Raw genomic sequence first — 16,604 nt, forward strand, 5'->3', positions numbered from 1 at the left:
ATTACACACAGCGTTACACTGTGTGAGGGTATTATTGATAATCTCTGACACACCCCCACTCTGTCTCTCTGATTACACACAGCGTTACACTGTGTGAGGGTATTATTGATAATCTCTGATACACCCCCACTCTGTCTCTCTGATTACACACAGCGTTACACTGTGTGAGGGTATTACTGATAATCTCTGACACACCCCCACTCTGTCTCTCTGATTACACACAGCGTTACACTGTGTGAGGGTATTACTGATAATCTCTGACACACCCCCACCCTGTCTCTCTGATTACACACAGCGTTACACTGTGTGAGGGTATTATTGATAATCTCTGACACACCCCCACTCTGTCTCTCTGATTACACACAGCGTTACACTGTGTGAGGGTATTATTGATAATCTCTGATACACCCCCACTCTGTCTCTCTGATTACACACAGCGTTACACTGTGTGAGGGTATTACTGATAATCTCTGACACACCCCCACTCTGTCTCTCTGATTACACACAGCGTTACACTGTGTGAGGGTATTACTGATAATCTCTGACACACCCCCACTCTGTCTCTCTGATTACACACAGCGTTACACTGTGTGAGGGTATTACTGATAATCTCTGACACACCCCCACTCTGTCTCTCTGATTACACACAGCGTTACACTGCGTGAGGGTATTACTGATAATCTCTGATTACACACAGCGTTATACTGTGTGAGGGTATTATTGATCATCTCTGATACAACCCCACTCTGTCTCTCTGATTACACACAGCGTTACACTGTGTGAGGGTATTATTGATAATCTCTGACACACCCCCACTCTGTCTCTCTGATTACACACAGCGTTACACTGTGTGAGGGTATTATTGATAATCTCTGACACACCCCCACTCTGTCTCTCTGATTACACACAGCGTTACACTGTGTGAGGGTATTATTGATAATCTCTGACACACCCCCACTCTGTCTCTCTGATTACACACAGCGTTACACTGTGTGAGGGTATTATTGATAATCTCTGACACACCCCCACTCTGTCTCTCTGATTACACACAGCGTTACACTGTGTGAGGGTATTATTGATAATCTCTGACACACCCCCACTCTGTCTCTCTGATTACACACAGCGTTACACTGTGTGAGGGTATTATTGATAATCTCTGACACACCCCCACTCTGTCTCTATGATTACACACAGTGCTACACTGTGTGAGGGTATTATTGATAATCTCTGATACACCCCCACTCTGTCTCTCTGATTACACACAGCGTTACACTGTGTGAGGGTATTATTGATAATCTCTGACACACCCCCACTCTGTCTCCCTGATTACACACAGCGTTACACTGTGTGAGGGTATTATTGATAATCTCTGACACACCCCCACTCTGTCTCTCTGATTACACACAGCGTTACACTGTGTGAGGGTATTATTGATAATCTCTGATACAGCCCCACTCTGTCTCTCTGATTACACACAGCGTTATACTGTGTGAGGGTATTATTGATCATCTCTGATACAGCCCCACTCTGTCTCTCTGATTACACACAGCGTTACACTGTGTGAGGGTATTATTGATAATCTCTGACACACCCCCACTCTGTCTCTCTGATGACACACAGCATTATACTGTGTGAGGGTATTATTGATAATCTCTGACACACCCCCACTCTGTCTCTCTGATTACACACAGCGTTACACTGTGTGAGGGTATTATTGATAATCTCTGATACACCCCCACTCTGTCTCTCTGATTACACACAGTGTTACACTGTGTGAGGGTATTATTGATAATCTCTGACACACCCCCACTCTGTCTCTCTGATTACACACAGTGTTACACTGTGTGAGGGTATTATTGATAATCTCTGACACACCCACACTCTGTCTCTCTGATTACACACAGCGTTATACTGTGTGAGGGTATTATTGATAATCTCTGACACAGCCCCACTCTGTCTCTCTGATTACACACAGCGTTACACTGTGTGAGGGTATTATTGATAATCTCTGACACACCCCCACTCTGTCTCTCTGATTACACACAGCGTTATACTGTGTGAGGGTATTATTGATAATCTCTGATACACCCCCACTCTGTCTCTCTGATTACACACAGCGTTACACTGTGTGAGGGTATTACTGATAATCTCTGACACACCCCCACTCTGTCTCTCTGATTACACACAGCGTTATACTGTGTGAGGGTATTATTGATAATCTCTGATACAGCCCCACTCTGTCTCTCTGATTACACACAGCGTTATACTGTGTGAGGGTATTATTGATAATCTCTGATACACCCCCACTCTGTCTGTCTGATTATACACATCGTTACACTGTGTGAGGGTATTATTGATAATCTCTGATACAGCCCCACTCTGTCTCTCTGATTACACACAGCGTTACACTGTGTGAGGATATTATTGATAATCTCTGATACAGCCCCACTCTGTCTCTCTGATTACACACAGCGTTACACTGTGTGAGGGTATTATTGATAATCTCTGACACACCCCCACTCTGTCTCTCTGATTACACACAGCGTTACACTGTGTGAGGGTATTATTGATAATCTCTGATACAGCCCCACTCTGTCTCTCTGATTACACACAGCGTTACACTGTGTGAGGGTATTATTGATAATCTCTGATACAGCCCCACTCTGTCTCTCTGATTACACACAGCGTTACACTGTGTGAGGGTATTATTGATAATCTCTGATACAGCCCCACTCTGTCTCTCTGATTACACACAGCGTTACACTGTGTGAGGGTATTATTGATAATCTCTGACACACCCCCACTCTGTCTCTCTGATTACACACAGCGTTACACTGTGTGAGGGTATTATTGATAATCTCTGATACAGCCCCACTCTGTCTCTCTGATTACACACAGTGTTATACTGTGTGAGGGTATTACTGATAATCTCTGACACACCCCCACTCTGTCTCTCTGATTACACACAGCGTTACACTGTGTGAGGGTATTATTGATAATCTATGATACAGCCCCACTCTGTCTCTCTGATTACACACAGCGTTACACTGTGTGAGGGTATCATTGATAATCTCTGATACAGCCCCACTCTGTCTCCCTGATTACACACAGCGTTATACTGTGTGAGGGTATTACTGATAATCTCTGATACACCCCCACTCTGTCTCTCTGATTACACACAGCGTTATACTGTGTGAGGGTATTACTGATAATCTCTGACACACCCCCACTCTGTCTCTCTGATTACACACAGCGTTACACTGTGTGAGGGTATTATTGATAATCTCTGATACAGCCCCACTCTGTCTCTCTGATTACACACAGCGTTACACTGTGTGAGGGTATTATTGATAATCTCTGATACAGCCCCACTCTGTCTCTCTGATTACACACAGCGTTATACTGTGTGAGGGTATTATTGATAATCTCTGACACACCCCCACTCTGTCTCTCTGATTACACACAGCGTTACACTGTGTGAGGGTATTACTGATAATCTCTGATACACCCCCACTCTGTCTCTCTGATTACACACAGCGTTACACTGTGTGAGGGTATTACTGATAATCTCTGATACAGCCCCACTCTGTCTCTCTGATTACACACAGCGTTATACTGTGTGAGGGTATTATTGATCATCTCTGATACAGCCCCACTCTGTCTCTCTGATTACACACAGCGTTACACTGTGTGAGGGTATTATTGATAATCTCTGATACAGCCCCACTCTGTCTCTCTGATTACACACAGCGTTATACTGTGTGAGGGTATTATTGATCATCTCTGATACAGCCCCACTCTGTCTCTCTGATTACACACAGCGTTACACTGTGTGAGGGTATTATTGATAATCTCTGACACACCCCCACTCTGTCTCTCTGATGACACACAGCATTATACTGTGTGAGGGTATTATTGATAATCTCTGACACACCCCCACTCTGTCTCTCTGATTACACACAGCGTTACACTGTGTGAGGGTATTATTGATAATCTCTGATACACCCCCACTCTGTCTCTCTGATTACACACAGTGTTACACTGTGTGAGGGTATTATTGATAATCTCTGACACACCCCCACTCTGTCTCTCTGATTACACACAGTGTTACACTGTGTGAGGGTATTATTGATAATCTCTGACACACCCACACTCTGTCTCTCTGATTACACACAGCGTTATACTGTGTGAGGGTATTATTGATAATCTCTGACACAGCCCCACTCTGTCTCTCTGATTACACACAGCGTTACACTGTGTGAGGGTATTATTGATAATCTCTGACACACCCCCACTCTGTCTCTCTGATTACACACAGCGTTATACTGTGTGAGGGTATTATTGATAATCTCTGATACACCCCCACTCTGTCTCTCTGATTACACACAGCGTTACACTGTGTGAGGGTATTACTGATAATCTCTGACACACCCCCACTCTGTCTCTCTGATTACACACAGCGTTATACTGTGTGAGGGTATTATTGATAATCTCTGATACAGCCCCACTCTGTCTCTCTGATTACACACAGCGTTATACTGTGTGAGGGTATTATTGATAATCTCTGATACACCCCCACTCTGTCTGTCTGATTATACACATCGTTACACTGTGTGAGGGTATTATTGATAATCTCTGATACAGCCCCACTCTGTCTCTCTGATTACACACAGCGTTACACTGTGTGAGGATATTATTGATAATCTCTGATACAGCCCCACTCTGTCTCTCTGATTACACACAGCGTTACACTGTGTGAGGGTATTATTGATAATCTCTGACACACCCCCACTCTGTCTCTCTGATTACACACAGCGTTACACTGTGTGAGGGTATTATTGATAATCTCTGATACAGCCCCACTCTGTCTCTCTGATTACACACAGCGTTACACTGTGTGAGGGTATTATTGATAATCTCTGATACAGCCCCACTCTGTCTCTCTGATTACACACAGCGTTACACTGTGTGAGGGTATTATTGATAATCTCTGATACAGCCCCACTCTGTCTCTCTGATTACACACAGCGTTACACTGTGTGAGGGTATTATTGATAATCTCTGACACACCCCCACTCTGTCTCTCTGATTACACACAGCGTTACACTGTGTGAGGGTATTATTGATAATCTCTGATACAGCCCCACTCTGTCTCTCTGATTACACACAGTGTTATACTGTGTGAGGGTATTACTGATAATCTCTGACACACCCCCACTCTGTCTCTCTGATTACACACAGCGTTACACTGTGTGAGGGTATTATTGATAATCTATGATACAGCCCCACTCTGTCTCTCTGATTACACACAGCGTTACACTGTGTGAGGGTATCATTGATAATCTCTGATACAGCCCCACTCTGTCTCCCTGATTACACACAGCGTTATACTGTGTGAGGGTATTACTGATAATCTCTGATACACCCCCACTCTGTCTCTCTGATTACACACAGCGTTATACTGTGTGAGGGTATTACTGATAATCTCTGACACACCCCCACTCTGTCTCTCTGATTACACACAGCGTTACACTGTGTGAGGGTATTATTGATAATCTCTGATACAGCCCCACTCTGTCTCTCTGATTACACACAGCGTTACACTGTGTGAGGGTATTATTGATAATCTCTGATACAGCCCCACTCTGTCTCTCTGATTACACACAGCGTTATACTGTGTGAGGGTATTATTGATAATCTCTGACACACCCCCACTCTGTCTCTCTGATTACACACAGCGTTACACTGTGTGAGGGTATTACTGATAATCTCTGATACACCCCCACTCTGTCTCTCTGATTACACACAGCGTTACACTGTGTGAGGGTATTACTGATAATCTCTGATACACCCCCACTGTGATTACACACAGCGTTACACTGTGTGAGGGTATTACTGATAATCTCTGATACACCCCCACTCTGTCTCTCTGATTACACACAGCGTTATACTGTGTGAGGGTATTATTGATAATCTCTGATACAGCCCCACTCTGTCTCTCTGATTACACACAGCGTTATACTGTGTGAGGGTATTATTGATAATCTCTGACACACCCCCACTCTGTCTCTCTGATTACACACAGCGTTACACTGTGTGAGGGTATTACTGATAATCTCTGATACACCCCCACTCTGTCTCTCTGATTACACACAGCGTTACACTGTGTGAGGGTATTACTGATAATCTCTGATACACCCCCACTGTGATTACACACAGCGTTACACTGTGTGAGGGTATTACTGATAATCTCTGATACACCCCCACTCTGTCTCTCTGATTACACACAGCGTTATACTGTGTGAGGGTATTATTGATCATCTCTGACACACCCCCACTCTGTCTCTCTGATTACACACAGCGTTACACTGTGTGAGGGTATTATTGATAATCTCTGATACAGCCCCACTCTGTCTCTCTGATTACACACAGCGTTACACTGTGTGAGGGTATTATTGATAATCTCTGACACACCCCCACTCTGTCTCCCTGATTACACACAGTGTTACACTGTGTGAGGGTATTACTGATAATCTCTGACACACCCCCACTCTGTCTCTCTGATTACACACAGCGTTACACTGTGTGAGGGTATTATTGATAATCTCTGACACACTCCCACTCTGTCTCTCTGATTACACACAGTGTTACACTGTGTGAGGGTATTACTGATAATCTCTGACACACCCCCACTCTGTCTCTCTGATTACACACAGCGTTACACTGTGTGAGGGTATTATTGATAATCTCTGATACACCCCCACTCTGTCTCTCTGATTACACACAGCGTTACACTGTGTGAGGGTATTATAGATAATCTCTGATACACCCCCACTCTGTCTCTCTGATTACACACAGCGTTACACTGTGTGAGGGTATTATTGATAATCTCTGATACAGCCCCACTCTGTCTCTCTGATTACACACAGCGTTACACTGTGTGAGGATATTATTGATAATCTCTGATACAGCCCCACTCTGTCTCTCTGATTACACACAGCGTTACACTGTGTGAGGGTATTATTGATAATCTCTGACACACCCCCACTCTGTCTCTCTGATTACACACAGCGTTACACTGTGTGAGGGTATTATTGATAATCTCTGATACAGCCCCACTCTGTCTCTCTGATTACACACAGCGTTACACTGTGTGAGGGTATTATTGATAATCTCTGACACACCCCCACTCTGTCTCTCTGATTACACACAGCGTTACACTGTGTGAGGGTATTATTGATAATCTCTGACACACCCCCACTCTGTCTCTCTGATTACACACAGCGTTACACTGTGTGAGGGTATTATTGATAATCTCTGACACACCCCCACTCTGTCTCTCTGATTACACACAGCGTTACACTGTGTGAGGGTATTATTGATAATCTCTGACACACCCCCACTCTGTCTCTCTGATTACACACAGCGTTACACTGTGTGAGGGTATTATTGATAATCTCTGACACACCCCCACTCTGTCTCTCTGATTACACACAGCGTTACACTGTGTGAGGGTATTATTGATAATCTCTGACACACCCCCACTCTGTCTCTATGATTACACACAGTGCTACACTGTGTGAGGGTATTATTGATAATCTCTGATACACCCCCACTCTGTCTCTCTGATTACACACAGCGTTACACTGTGTGAGGGTATTATTGATAATCTCTGACACACCCCCACTCTGTCTCCCTGATTACACACAGCGTTACACTGTGTGAGGGTATTATTGATAATCTCTGACACACCCCCACTCTGTCTCTCTGATTACACACAGCGTTACACTGTGTGAGGGTATTATTGATAATCTCTGATACAGCCCCACTCTGTCTCTCTGATTACACACAGCGTTATACTGTGTGAGGGTATTATTGATCATCTCTGATACAGCCCCACTCTGTCTCTCTGATTACACACAGCGTTACACTGTGTGAGGGTATTATTGATAATCTCTGACACACCCCCACTCTGTCTCTCTGATGACACACAGCATTATACTGTGTGAGGGTATTATTGATAATCTCTGACACACCCCCACTCTGTCTCTCTGATTACACACAGCGTTACACTGTGTGAGGGTATTATTGATAATCTCTGATACACCCCCACTCTGTCTCTCTGATTACACACAGTGTTACACTGTGTGAGGGTATTATTGATAATCTCTGACACACCCCCACTCTGTCTCTCTGATTACACACAGTGTTACACTGTGTGAGGGTATTATTGATAATCTCTGACACACCCACACTCTGTCTCTCTGATTACACACAGCGTTATACTGTGTGAGGGTATTATTGATAATCTCTGACACAGCCCCACTCTGTCTCTCTGATTACACACAGCGTTACACTGTGTGAGGGTATTATTGATAATCTCTGACACACCCCCACTCTGTCTCTCTGATTACACACAGCGTTATACTGTGTGAGGGTATTATTGATAATCTCTGATACACCCCCACTCTGTCTCTCTGATTACACACAGCGTTACACTGTGTGAGGGTATTACTGATAATCTCTGACACACCCCCACTCTGTCTCTCTGATTACACACAGCGTTATACTGTGTGAGGGTATTATTGATAATCTCTGATACAGCCCCACTCTGTCTCTCTGATTACACACAGCGTTATACTGTGTGAGGGTATTATTGATAATCTCTGATACACCCCCACTCTGTCTGTCTGATTATACACATCGTTACACTGTGTGAGGGTATTATTGATAATCTCTGATACAGCCCCACTCTGTCTCTCTGATTACACACAGCGTTACACTGTGTGAGGATATTATTGATAATCTCTGATACAGCCCCACTCTGTCTCTCTGATTACACACAGCGTTACACTGTGTGAGGGTATTATTGATAATCTCTGACACACCCCCACTCTGTCTCTCTGATTACACACAGCGTTACACTGTGTGAGGGTATTATTGATAATCTCTGATACAGCCCCACTCTGTCTCTCTGATTACACACAGCGTTACACTGTGTGAGGGTATTATTGATAATCTCTGATACAGCCCCACTCTGTCTCTCTGATTACACACAGCGTTACACTGTGTGAGGGTATTATTGATAATCTCTGATACAGCCCCACTCTGTCTCTCTGATTACACACAGCGTTACACTGTGTGAGGGTATTATTGATAATCTCTGACACACCCCCACTCTGTCTCTCTGATTACACACAGCGTTACACTGTGTGAGGGTATTATTGATAATCTCTGATACAGCCCCACTCTGTCTCTCTGATTACACACAGTGTTATACTGTGTGAGGGTATTACTGATAATCTCTGACACACCCCCACTCTGTCTCTCTGATTACACACAGCGTTACACTGTGTGAGGGTATTATTGATAATCTATGATACAGCCCCACTCTGTCTCTCTGATTACACACAGCGTTACACTGTGTGAGGGTATCATTGATAATCTCTGATACAGCCCCACTCTGTCTCCCTGATTACACACAGCGTTATACTGTGTGAGGGTATTACTGATAATCTCTGATACACCCCCACTCTGTCTCTCTGATTACACACAGCGTTATACTGTGTGAGGGTATTACTGATAATCTCTGACACACCCCCACTCTGTCTCTCTGATTACACACAGCGTTACACTGTGTGAGGGTATTATTGATAATCTCTGATACAGCCCCACTCTGTCTCTCTGATTACACACAGCGTTACACTGTGTGAGGGTATTATTGATAATCTCTGATACAGCCCCACTCTGTCTCTCTGATTACACACAGCGTTATACTGTGTGAGGGTATTATTGATAATCTCTGACACACCCCCACTCTGTCTCTCTGATTACACACAGCGTTACACTGTGTGAGGGTATTACTGATAATCTCTGATACACCCCCACTCTGTCTCTCTGATTACACACAGCGTTACACTGTGTGAGGGTATTACTGATAATCTCTGATACAGCCCCACTCTGTCTCTCTGATTACACACAGCGTTATACTGTGTGAGGGTATTATTGATCATCTCTGATACAGCCCCACTCTGTCTCTCTGATTACACACAGCGTTACACTGTGTGAGGGTATTATTGATAATCTCTGATACAGCCCCACTCTGTCTCTCTGATTACACACAGCGTTATACTGTGTGAGGGTATTATTGATCATCTCTGATACAGCCCCACTCTGTCTCTCTGATTACACACAGCGTTACACTGTGTGAGGGTATTATTGATAATCTCTGACACACCCCCACTCTGTCTCTCTGATGACACACAGCATTATACTGTGTGAGGGTATTATTGATAATCTCTGACACACCCCCACTCTGTCTCTCTGATTACACACAGCGTTACACTGTGTGAGGGTATTATTGATAATCTCTGATACACCCCCACTCTGTCTCTCTGATTACACACAGTGTTACACTGTGTGAGGGTATTATTGATAATCTCTGACACACCCCCACTCTGTCTCTCTGATTACACACAGTGTTACACTGTGTGAGGGTATTATTGATAATCTCTGACACACCCACACTCTGTCTCTCTGATTACACACAGCGTTATACTGTGTGAGGGTATTATTGATAATCTCTGACACAGCCCCACTCTGTCTCTCTGATTACACACAGCGTTACACTGTGTGAGGGTATTATTGATAATCTCTGACACACCCCCACTCTGTCTCTCTGATTACACACAGCGTTATACTGTGTGAGGGTATTATTGATAATCTCTGATACACCCCCACTCTGTCTCTCTGATTACACACAGCGTTACACTGTGTGAGGGTATTACTGATAATCTCTGACACACCCCCACTCTGTCTCTCTGATTACACACAGCGTTATACTGTGTGAGGGTATTATTGATAATCTCTGATACAGCCCCACTCTGTCTCTCTGATTACACACAGCGTTATACTGTGTGAGGGTATTATTGATAATCTCTGATACAGCCCCACTCTGTCTCTCTGATTACACACAGCGTTATACTGTGTGAGGGTATTACTGATAATCTCTGACACACCCCCACTCTGTCTCTCTGATTACACACAGCGTTACACTGTGTGAGGGTATTATTGATAATCTCTGATACAGCCCCACTCTGTCTCTCTGATTACACACAGCGTTACACTGTGTGAGGGTATTATTGATAATCTCTGATACAGCCCCACTCTGTCTCTCTGATTACACACAGCGTTATACTGTGTGAGGGTATTATTGATAATCTCTGACACACCCCCACTCTGTCTCTCTGATTACACACAGCGTTACACTGTGTGAGGGTATTACTGATAATCTCTGATACACCCCCACTCTGTCTCTCTGATTACACACAGCGTTACACTGTGTGAGGGTATTACTGATAATCTCTGATACACCCCCACTGTGATTACACACAGCGTTACACTGTGTGAGGGTATTACTGATAATCTCTGATACACCCCCACTCTGTCTCTCTGATTACACACAGCGTTATACTGTGTGAGGGTATTATTGATCATCTCTGACACACCCCCACTCTGTCTCTCTGATTACACACAGCGTTACACTGTGTGAGGGTATTATTGATAATCTCTGATACAGCCCCACTCTGTCTCTCTGATTACACACAGCGTTACACTGTGTGAGGGTATTATTGATAATCTCTGACACACCCCCACTCTGTCTCCCTGATTACACACAGTGTTACACTGTGTGAGGGTATTACTGATAATCTCTGACACACCCCCACTCTGTCTCTCTGATTACACACAGCGTTACACTGTGTGAGGGTATTATTGATAATCTCTGACACACTCCCACTCTGTCTCTCTGATTACACACAGTGTTACACTGTGTGAGGGTATTACTGATAATCTCTGACACACCCCCACTCTGTCTCTCTGATTACACACAGCGTTACACTGTGTGAGGGTATTATTGATAATCTCTGATACACCCCCACTCTGTCTCTCTGATTACACACAGCGTTACACTGTGTGAGGGTATTATAGATAATCTCTGATACACCCCCACTCTGTCTCTCTGATTACACACAGCGTTACACTGTGTGAGGGTATTATTGATAATCTCTGATACAGCCCCACTCTGTCTCTCTGATTACACACAGCGTTACACTGTGTGAGGATATTATTGATAATCTCTGATACAGCCCCACTCTGTCTATCTGATTACACACAGCGTTACACTGTGTGAGGGTATTATTGATAATCTCTGACACACCCCCACTCTGTCTCTCTGATTACACACAGCGTTACACTGTGTGAGGGTATTATTGATAATCTCTGATACAGCCCCACTCTGTCTCTCTGATTACACACAGTGTTATACTGTGTGAGGGTATTACTGATAATCTCTGACACACCCCCACTCTGTCTCTCTGATTACACACAGCGTTACACTGTGTGAGGGTATTATTGATAATCTATGATACAGCCCCACTCTGTCTCTCTGATTACACACAGCGTTACACTGTGTGAGGGTATCATTGATAATCTCTGATACAGCCCCACTCTGTCTCCCTGATTACACACAGCGTTATACTGTGTGAGGGTATTACTGATAATCTCTGATACACCCCCACTCTGTCTCTCTGATTACACACAGCGTTATACTGTGTGAGGGTATTACTGATAATCTCTGACACACCCCCACTCTGTCTCTCTGATTACACACAGCGTTACACTGTGTGAGGGTATTATTGATAATCTCTGATACAGCCCCACTCTGTCTCTCTGATTACACACAGCGTTACACTGTGTGAGGGTATTATTGATAATCTCTGATACAGCCCCACTCTGTCTCTCTGATTACACACAGCGTTATACTGTGTGAGGGTATTATTGATAATCTCTGACACACCCCCACTCTGTCTCTCTGATTACACACAGCGTTACACTGTGTGAGGGTATTACTGATAATCTCTGATACACCCCCACTCTGTCTCTCTGATTACACACAGCGTTACACTGTGTGAGGGTATTACTGATAATCTCTGATACACCCCCACTGTGATTACACACAGCGTTACACTGTGTGAGGGTATTACTGATAATCTCTGATACACCCCCACTCTGTCTCTCTGATTACACACAGCGTTATACTGTGTGAGGGTATTATTGATCATCTCTGACACACCCCCACTCTGTCTCTCTGATTACACACAGCGTTACACTGTGTGAGGGTATTATTGATAATCTCTGATACAGCCCCACTCTGTCTCTCTGATTACACACAGCGTTACACTGTGTGAGGGTATTATTGATAATCTCTGACACACCCCCACTCTGTCTCCCTGATTACACACAGTGTTACACTGTGTGAGGGTATTACTGATAATCTCTGACACACCCCCACTCTGTCTCTCTGATTACACACAGCGTTACACTGTGTGAGGGTATTATTGATAATCTCTGACACACTCCCACTCTGTCTCTCTGATTACACACAGTGTTACACTGTGTGAGGGTATTACTGATAATCTCTGACACACCCCCACTCTGTCTCTCTGATTACACACAGCGTTACACTGTGTGAGGGTATTATTGATAATCTCTGATACACCCCCACTCTGTCTCTCTGATTACACACAGCGTTATACTGTGTGAGGGTATTATAGATAATCTCTGATACACCCCCACTCTGTCTCTCTGATTACACACAGCGTTACACTGTGTGAGGGTATTACTGATAATCTCTGACACACCCCCACTCTGTCTCCCTGATTACACACAGTGTTATACTGAGTGAGGGTATTACTGATAATCTCTGACACAGCCCCACTCTGTCTCTCTGATTACACACAGCGTTATACTGTGTGAGGGTATTATTGATAATCTCTGACACACCCCCACTCTGTCTCTCTGATTACACACAGTGTTATACTGAGTGAGGGTATTATTGATAATCTCTGACACACCCCCACTCTGTCTCCCTGATTACACACAGTGTTATACTGAGTGAGGGTATTATAGATAATCTCTGATACACCCCCACTCTGTCTCTCTGATTACACACAGTGTTATACTGAGTGAGGGTATTATTGATAATCTCTGATACACCCCCACTCTGTCTCTCTGATTACACACAGCGTTACACTGTGTGAGGGTATTATTGATAATCTCTGATACACCCCCACTCTGTCTCTCTGATTACACACAGCGTTACACTGAGTGAGGGTATTATTGATAATCTCTGACACACCCCCACTCTGTCTCTCTGATTACACACAGCGTTACACTGTGTGAGGGTATTATTGATAATCTCTGATACACCCCCACTCTGTCTCTCTGATTACACACAGCGTTACACTGTGTGAGGGTATTATTGATAATCTCTGATACACCCCCACTCTGTCTCTCTGATTACACACAGCGTTACACTGAGTGAGGGTATTATTGATAATCTCTGACACACCCCCACTCTGTCTCTCTGATTACACACAGCGTTACACTGAGTGAGGGTATTATTGATAATCTCTGACACACCCGCACTCTGTCTCTCTGATTACACACAGCGTTACACTGTGTGAGGGTATTATTGATAATCTCTGACACACCCGCACTCTGTCTCTCTGATTACACACAGCGTTACACTGTGTGAGGGTATTATTGATAATCTCTGATACAGCCCCACTCTGTCTCTCTGATTACACACAGCGTTATACTGTGTGAGGGTATTATTGATAATCTCTGACACACCCCCACTCTGTCTCTCTGATTACACACAGCGTTACACTGTGTGAGGGTATTACTGATAATCTCTGATACACCCCCACTCTGTCTCTCTGATTACACACAGCGTTACACTGTGTGAGGGTATTACTGATAATCTCTGATACACCCCCACTGTGATTACACACAGCGTTACACTGTGTGAGGGTATTACTGATAATCTCTGATACACCCCCACTCTGTCTCTCTGATTACACACAGCGTTATACTGTGTGAGGGTATTATTGATCATCTCTGACACACCCCCACTCTGTCTCTCTGATTACACACAGCGTTACACTTTTTGAGGGTATTATTGATAATCTCTGATACAGCCCCACTCTGTCTCTCTGATTACACACAGCGTTACACTGTGTGAGGGTATTATTGATAATCTCTGACACACCCCCACTCTGTCTCCCTGATTACACACAGTGTTACACTGTGTGAGGGTATTACTGATAATCTCTGACACACCCCCACTCTGTCTCTCTGATTACACACAGCGTTACACTGTGTGAGGGTATTATTGATAATCTCTGACACACTCCCACTCTGTCTCTCTGATTACACACAGTGTTACACTGTGTGAGGGTATTACTGATAATCTCTGACACACCCCCACTCTGTCTCTCTGATTACACACAGCGTTACACTGTGTGAGGGTATTATTGATAATCTCTGATACACCCCCACTCTGTCTCTCTGATTACACACAGCGTTATACTGTGTGAGGGTATTATAGATAATCTCTGATACACCCCCACTCTGTCTCTCTGATTACACACAGCGTTACACTGTGTGAGGGTATTACTGATAATCTCTGACACACCCCCACTCTGTCTCCCTGATTACACACAGCGTTACACTGTGTGAGGGTATTATTGATAATCTCTGACACACCCCCACTCTGTCTCTCTGATTATACACAGCGTTACACTGTGTGAGGGTATTATTGATAATCTCTGATACACCCCCACTCTGTCTCTCTGATTACACACAGTGTTATACTGTGTGAGGGTATTATTAATCATCTCTGACACACCCGCACTCTGTCTCTCTGATTACACACAGCGTTACACTGTGTGAGGGTATTATTGATAATCTCTGACACACCCCCACTCTGTCTCTCTGATTATACACAGTGTTACACTGTGTGAGGGTATTATTGATAATCTCTGACACACCCCCACTCTGTCTCTCTGATTACACACAGCGTTACACTGTGTGAGGGTATTATTGATAATCTCTGACACACCCCCACTATTTCTACATTACAAACTGCTATCACTATATGAGTATTGACTGTAACATTAAATTAGAAATCTCTGATTCCCATCCCGTCTGTCTAACTGACCATTGGGCCCGCCGTGTGTTAATCGATCACATTATTGATCCACTCTCATTCACCTGCATTTCCAATCCTCCATATTCCCGCCTCCTCCAACGGTCACGAAAGAGGCGGGGTTACCTCTCCCAACGTCATCACGCTTAGACGGAAGGTGGGACTCAGTGTCTGACTGACAGGGGTTCCGCAAATCGAAGGATGATCCTGTTCGCGTTATTCCTGATGGACGGTCCCTCAACCAATGGGCCTCACGCTCTTAGTTAACAGAACTGATTGACATGCGATTGCCCAATAGCCCGGCGAGGCTGGGGCGCGCGAGTAAACCAACGGCACGCAGAATGCGTGATCAGTCACCTGACTGAGAGTGTCTTAGCCAATAGAACGTACGTTTTACGTTTTGTCGCCCGCTTGAGGAAGCGCATGCGGGCTAAACACGTTTGACTGATAGTCCAGCAGCCAATAGGAGGAGAGTATGTACTGGCAGCCAATCAATAGGGTGCGGCCTGAACCGCGTGACGGTGTCCAGACATGTGACCTCTGGTCTGTGACC

The 16,604-nt window shown here is 44.4% G+C and overlaps 1 protein-coding gene across 3 annotated transcripts in view; it reads right to left on the minus strand.

Moving 5' to 3' along the window:
- Positions 1–16,216, minus strand: part of proser3 (proline and serine rich 3) — an 81,914-nt gene extending 65,698 nt beyond the window's left edge. For 2 of the 3 annotated variants that reach the window (XM_087980757.1, XM_087980756.1), the window contains exon 1: positions 16,117–16,216. In XM_087980757.1, the coding sequence (XP_087836883.1) occupies positions 16,117–16,136 (20 nt within the window). In that variant the 5' untranslated portion in view covers positions 16,137–16,216. The other variant, XM_087980758.1, reaches the window with a different exon arrangement.
- Positions 16,217–16,604: the final 388 nt, after the last annotated feature.

The sequence above is a fragment of the Chiloscyllium plagiosum genome, unplaced genomic scaffold (genome assembly GCF_037043375.1).
Source record: "Chiloscyllium plagiosum isolate Xiang-an unplaced genomic scaffold, Cpla_swu_hap1 HiC_scaffold_38, whole genome shotgun sequence".
NCBI classification, from domain to species: Eukaryota; Metazoa; Chordata; class Chondrichthyes; order Orectolobiformes; family Hemiscylliidae; genus Chiloscyllium; species Chiloscyllium plagiosum.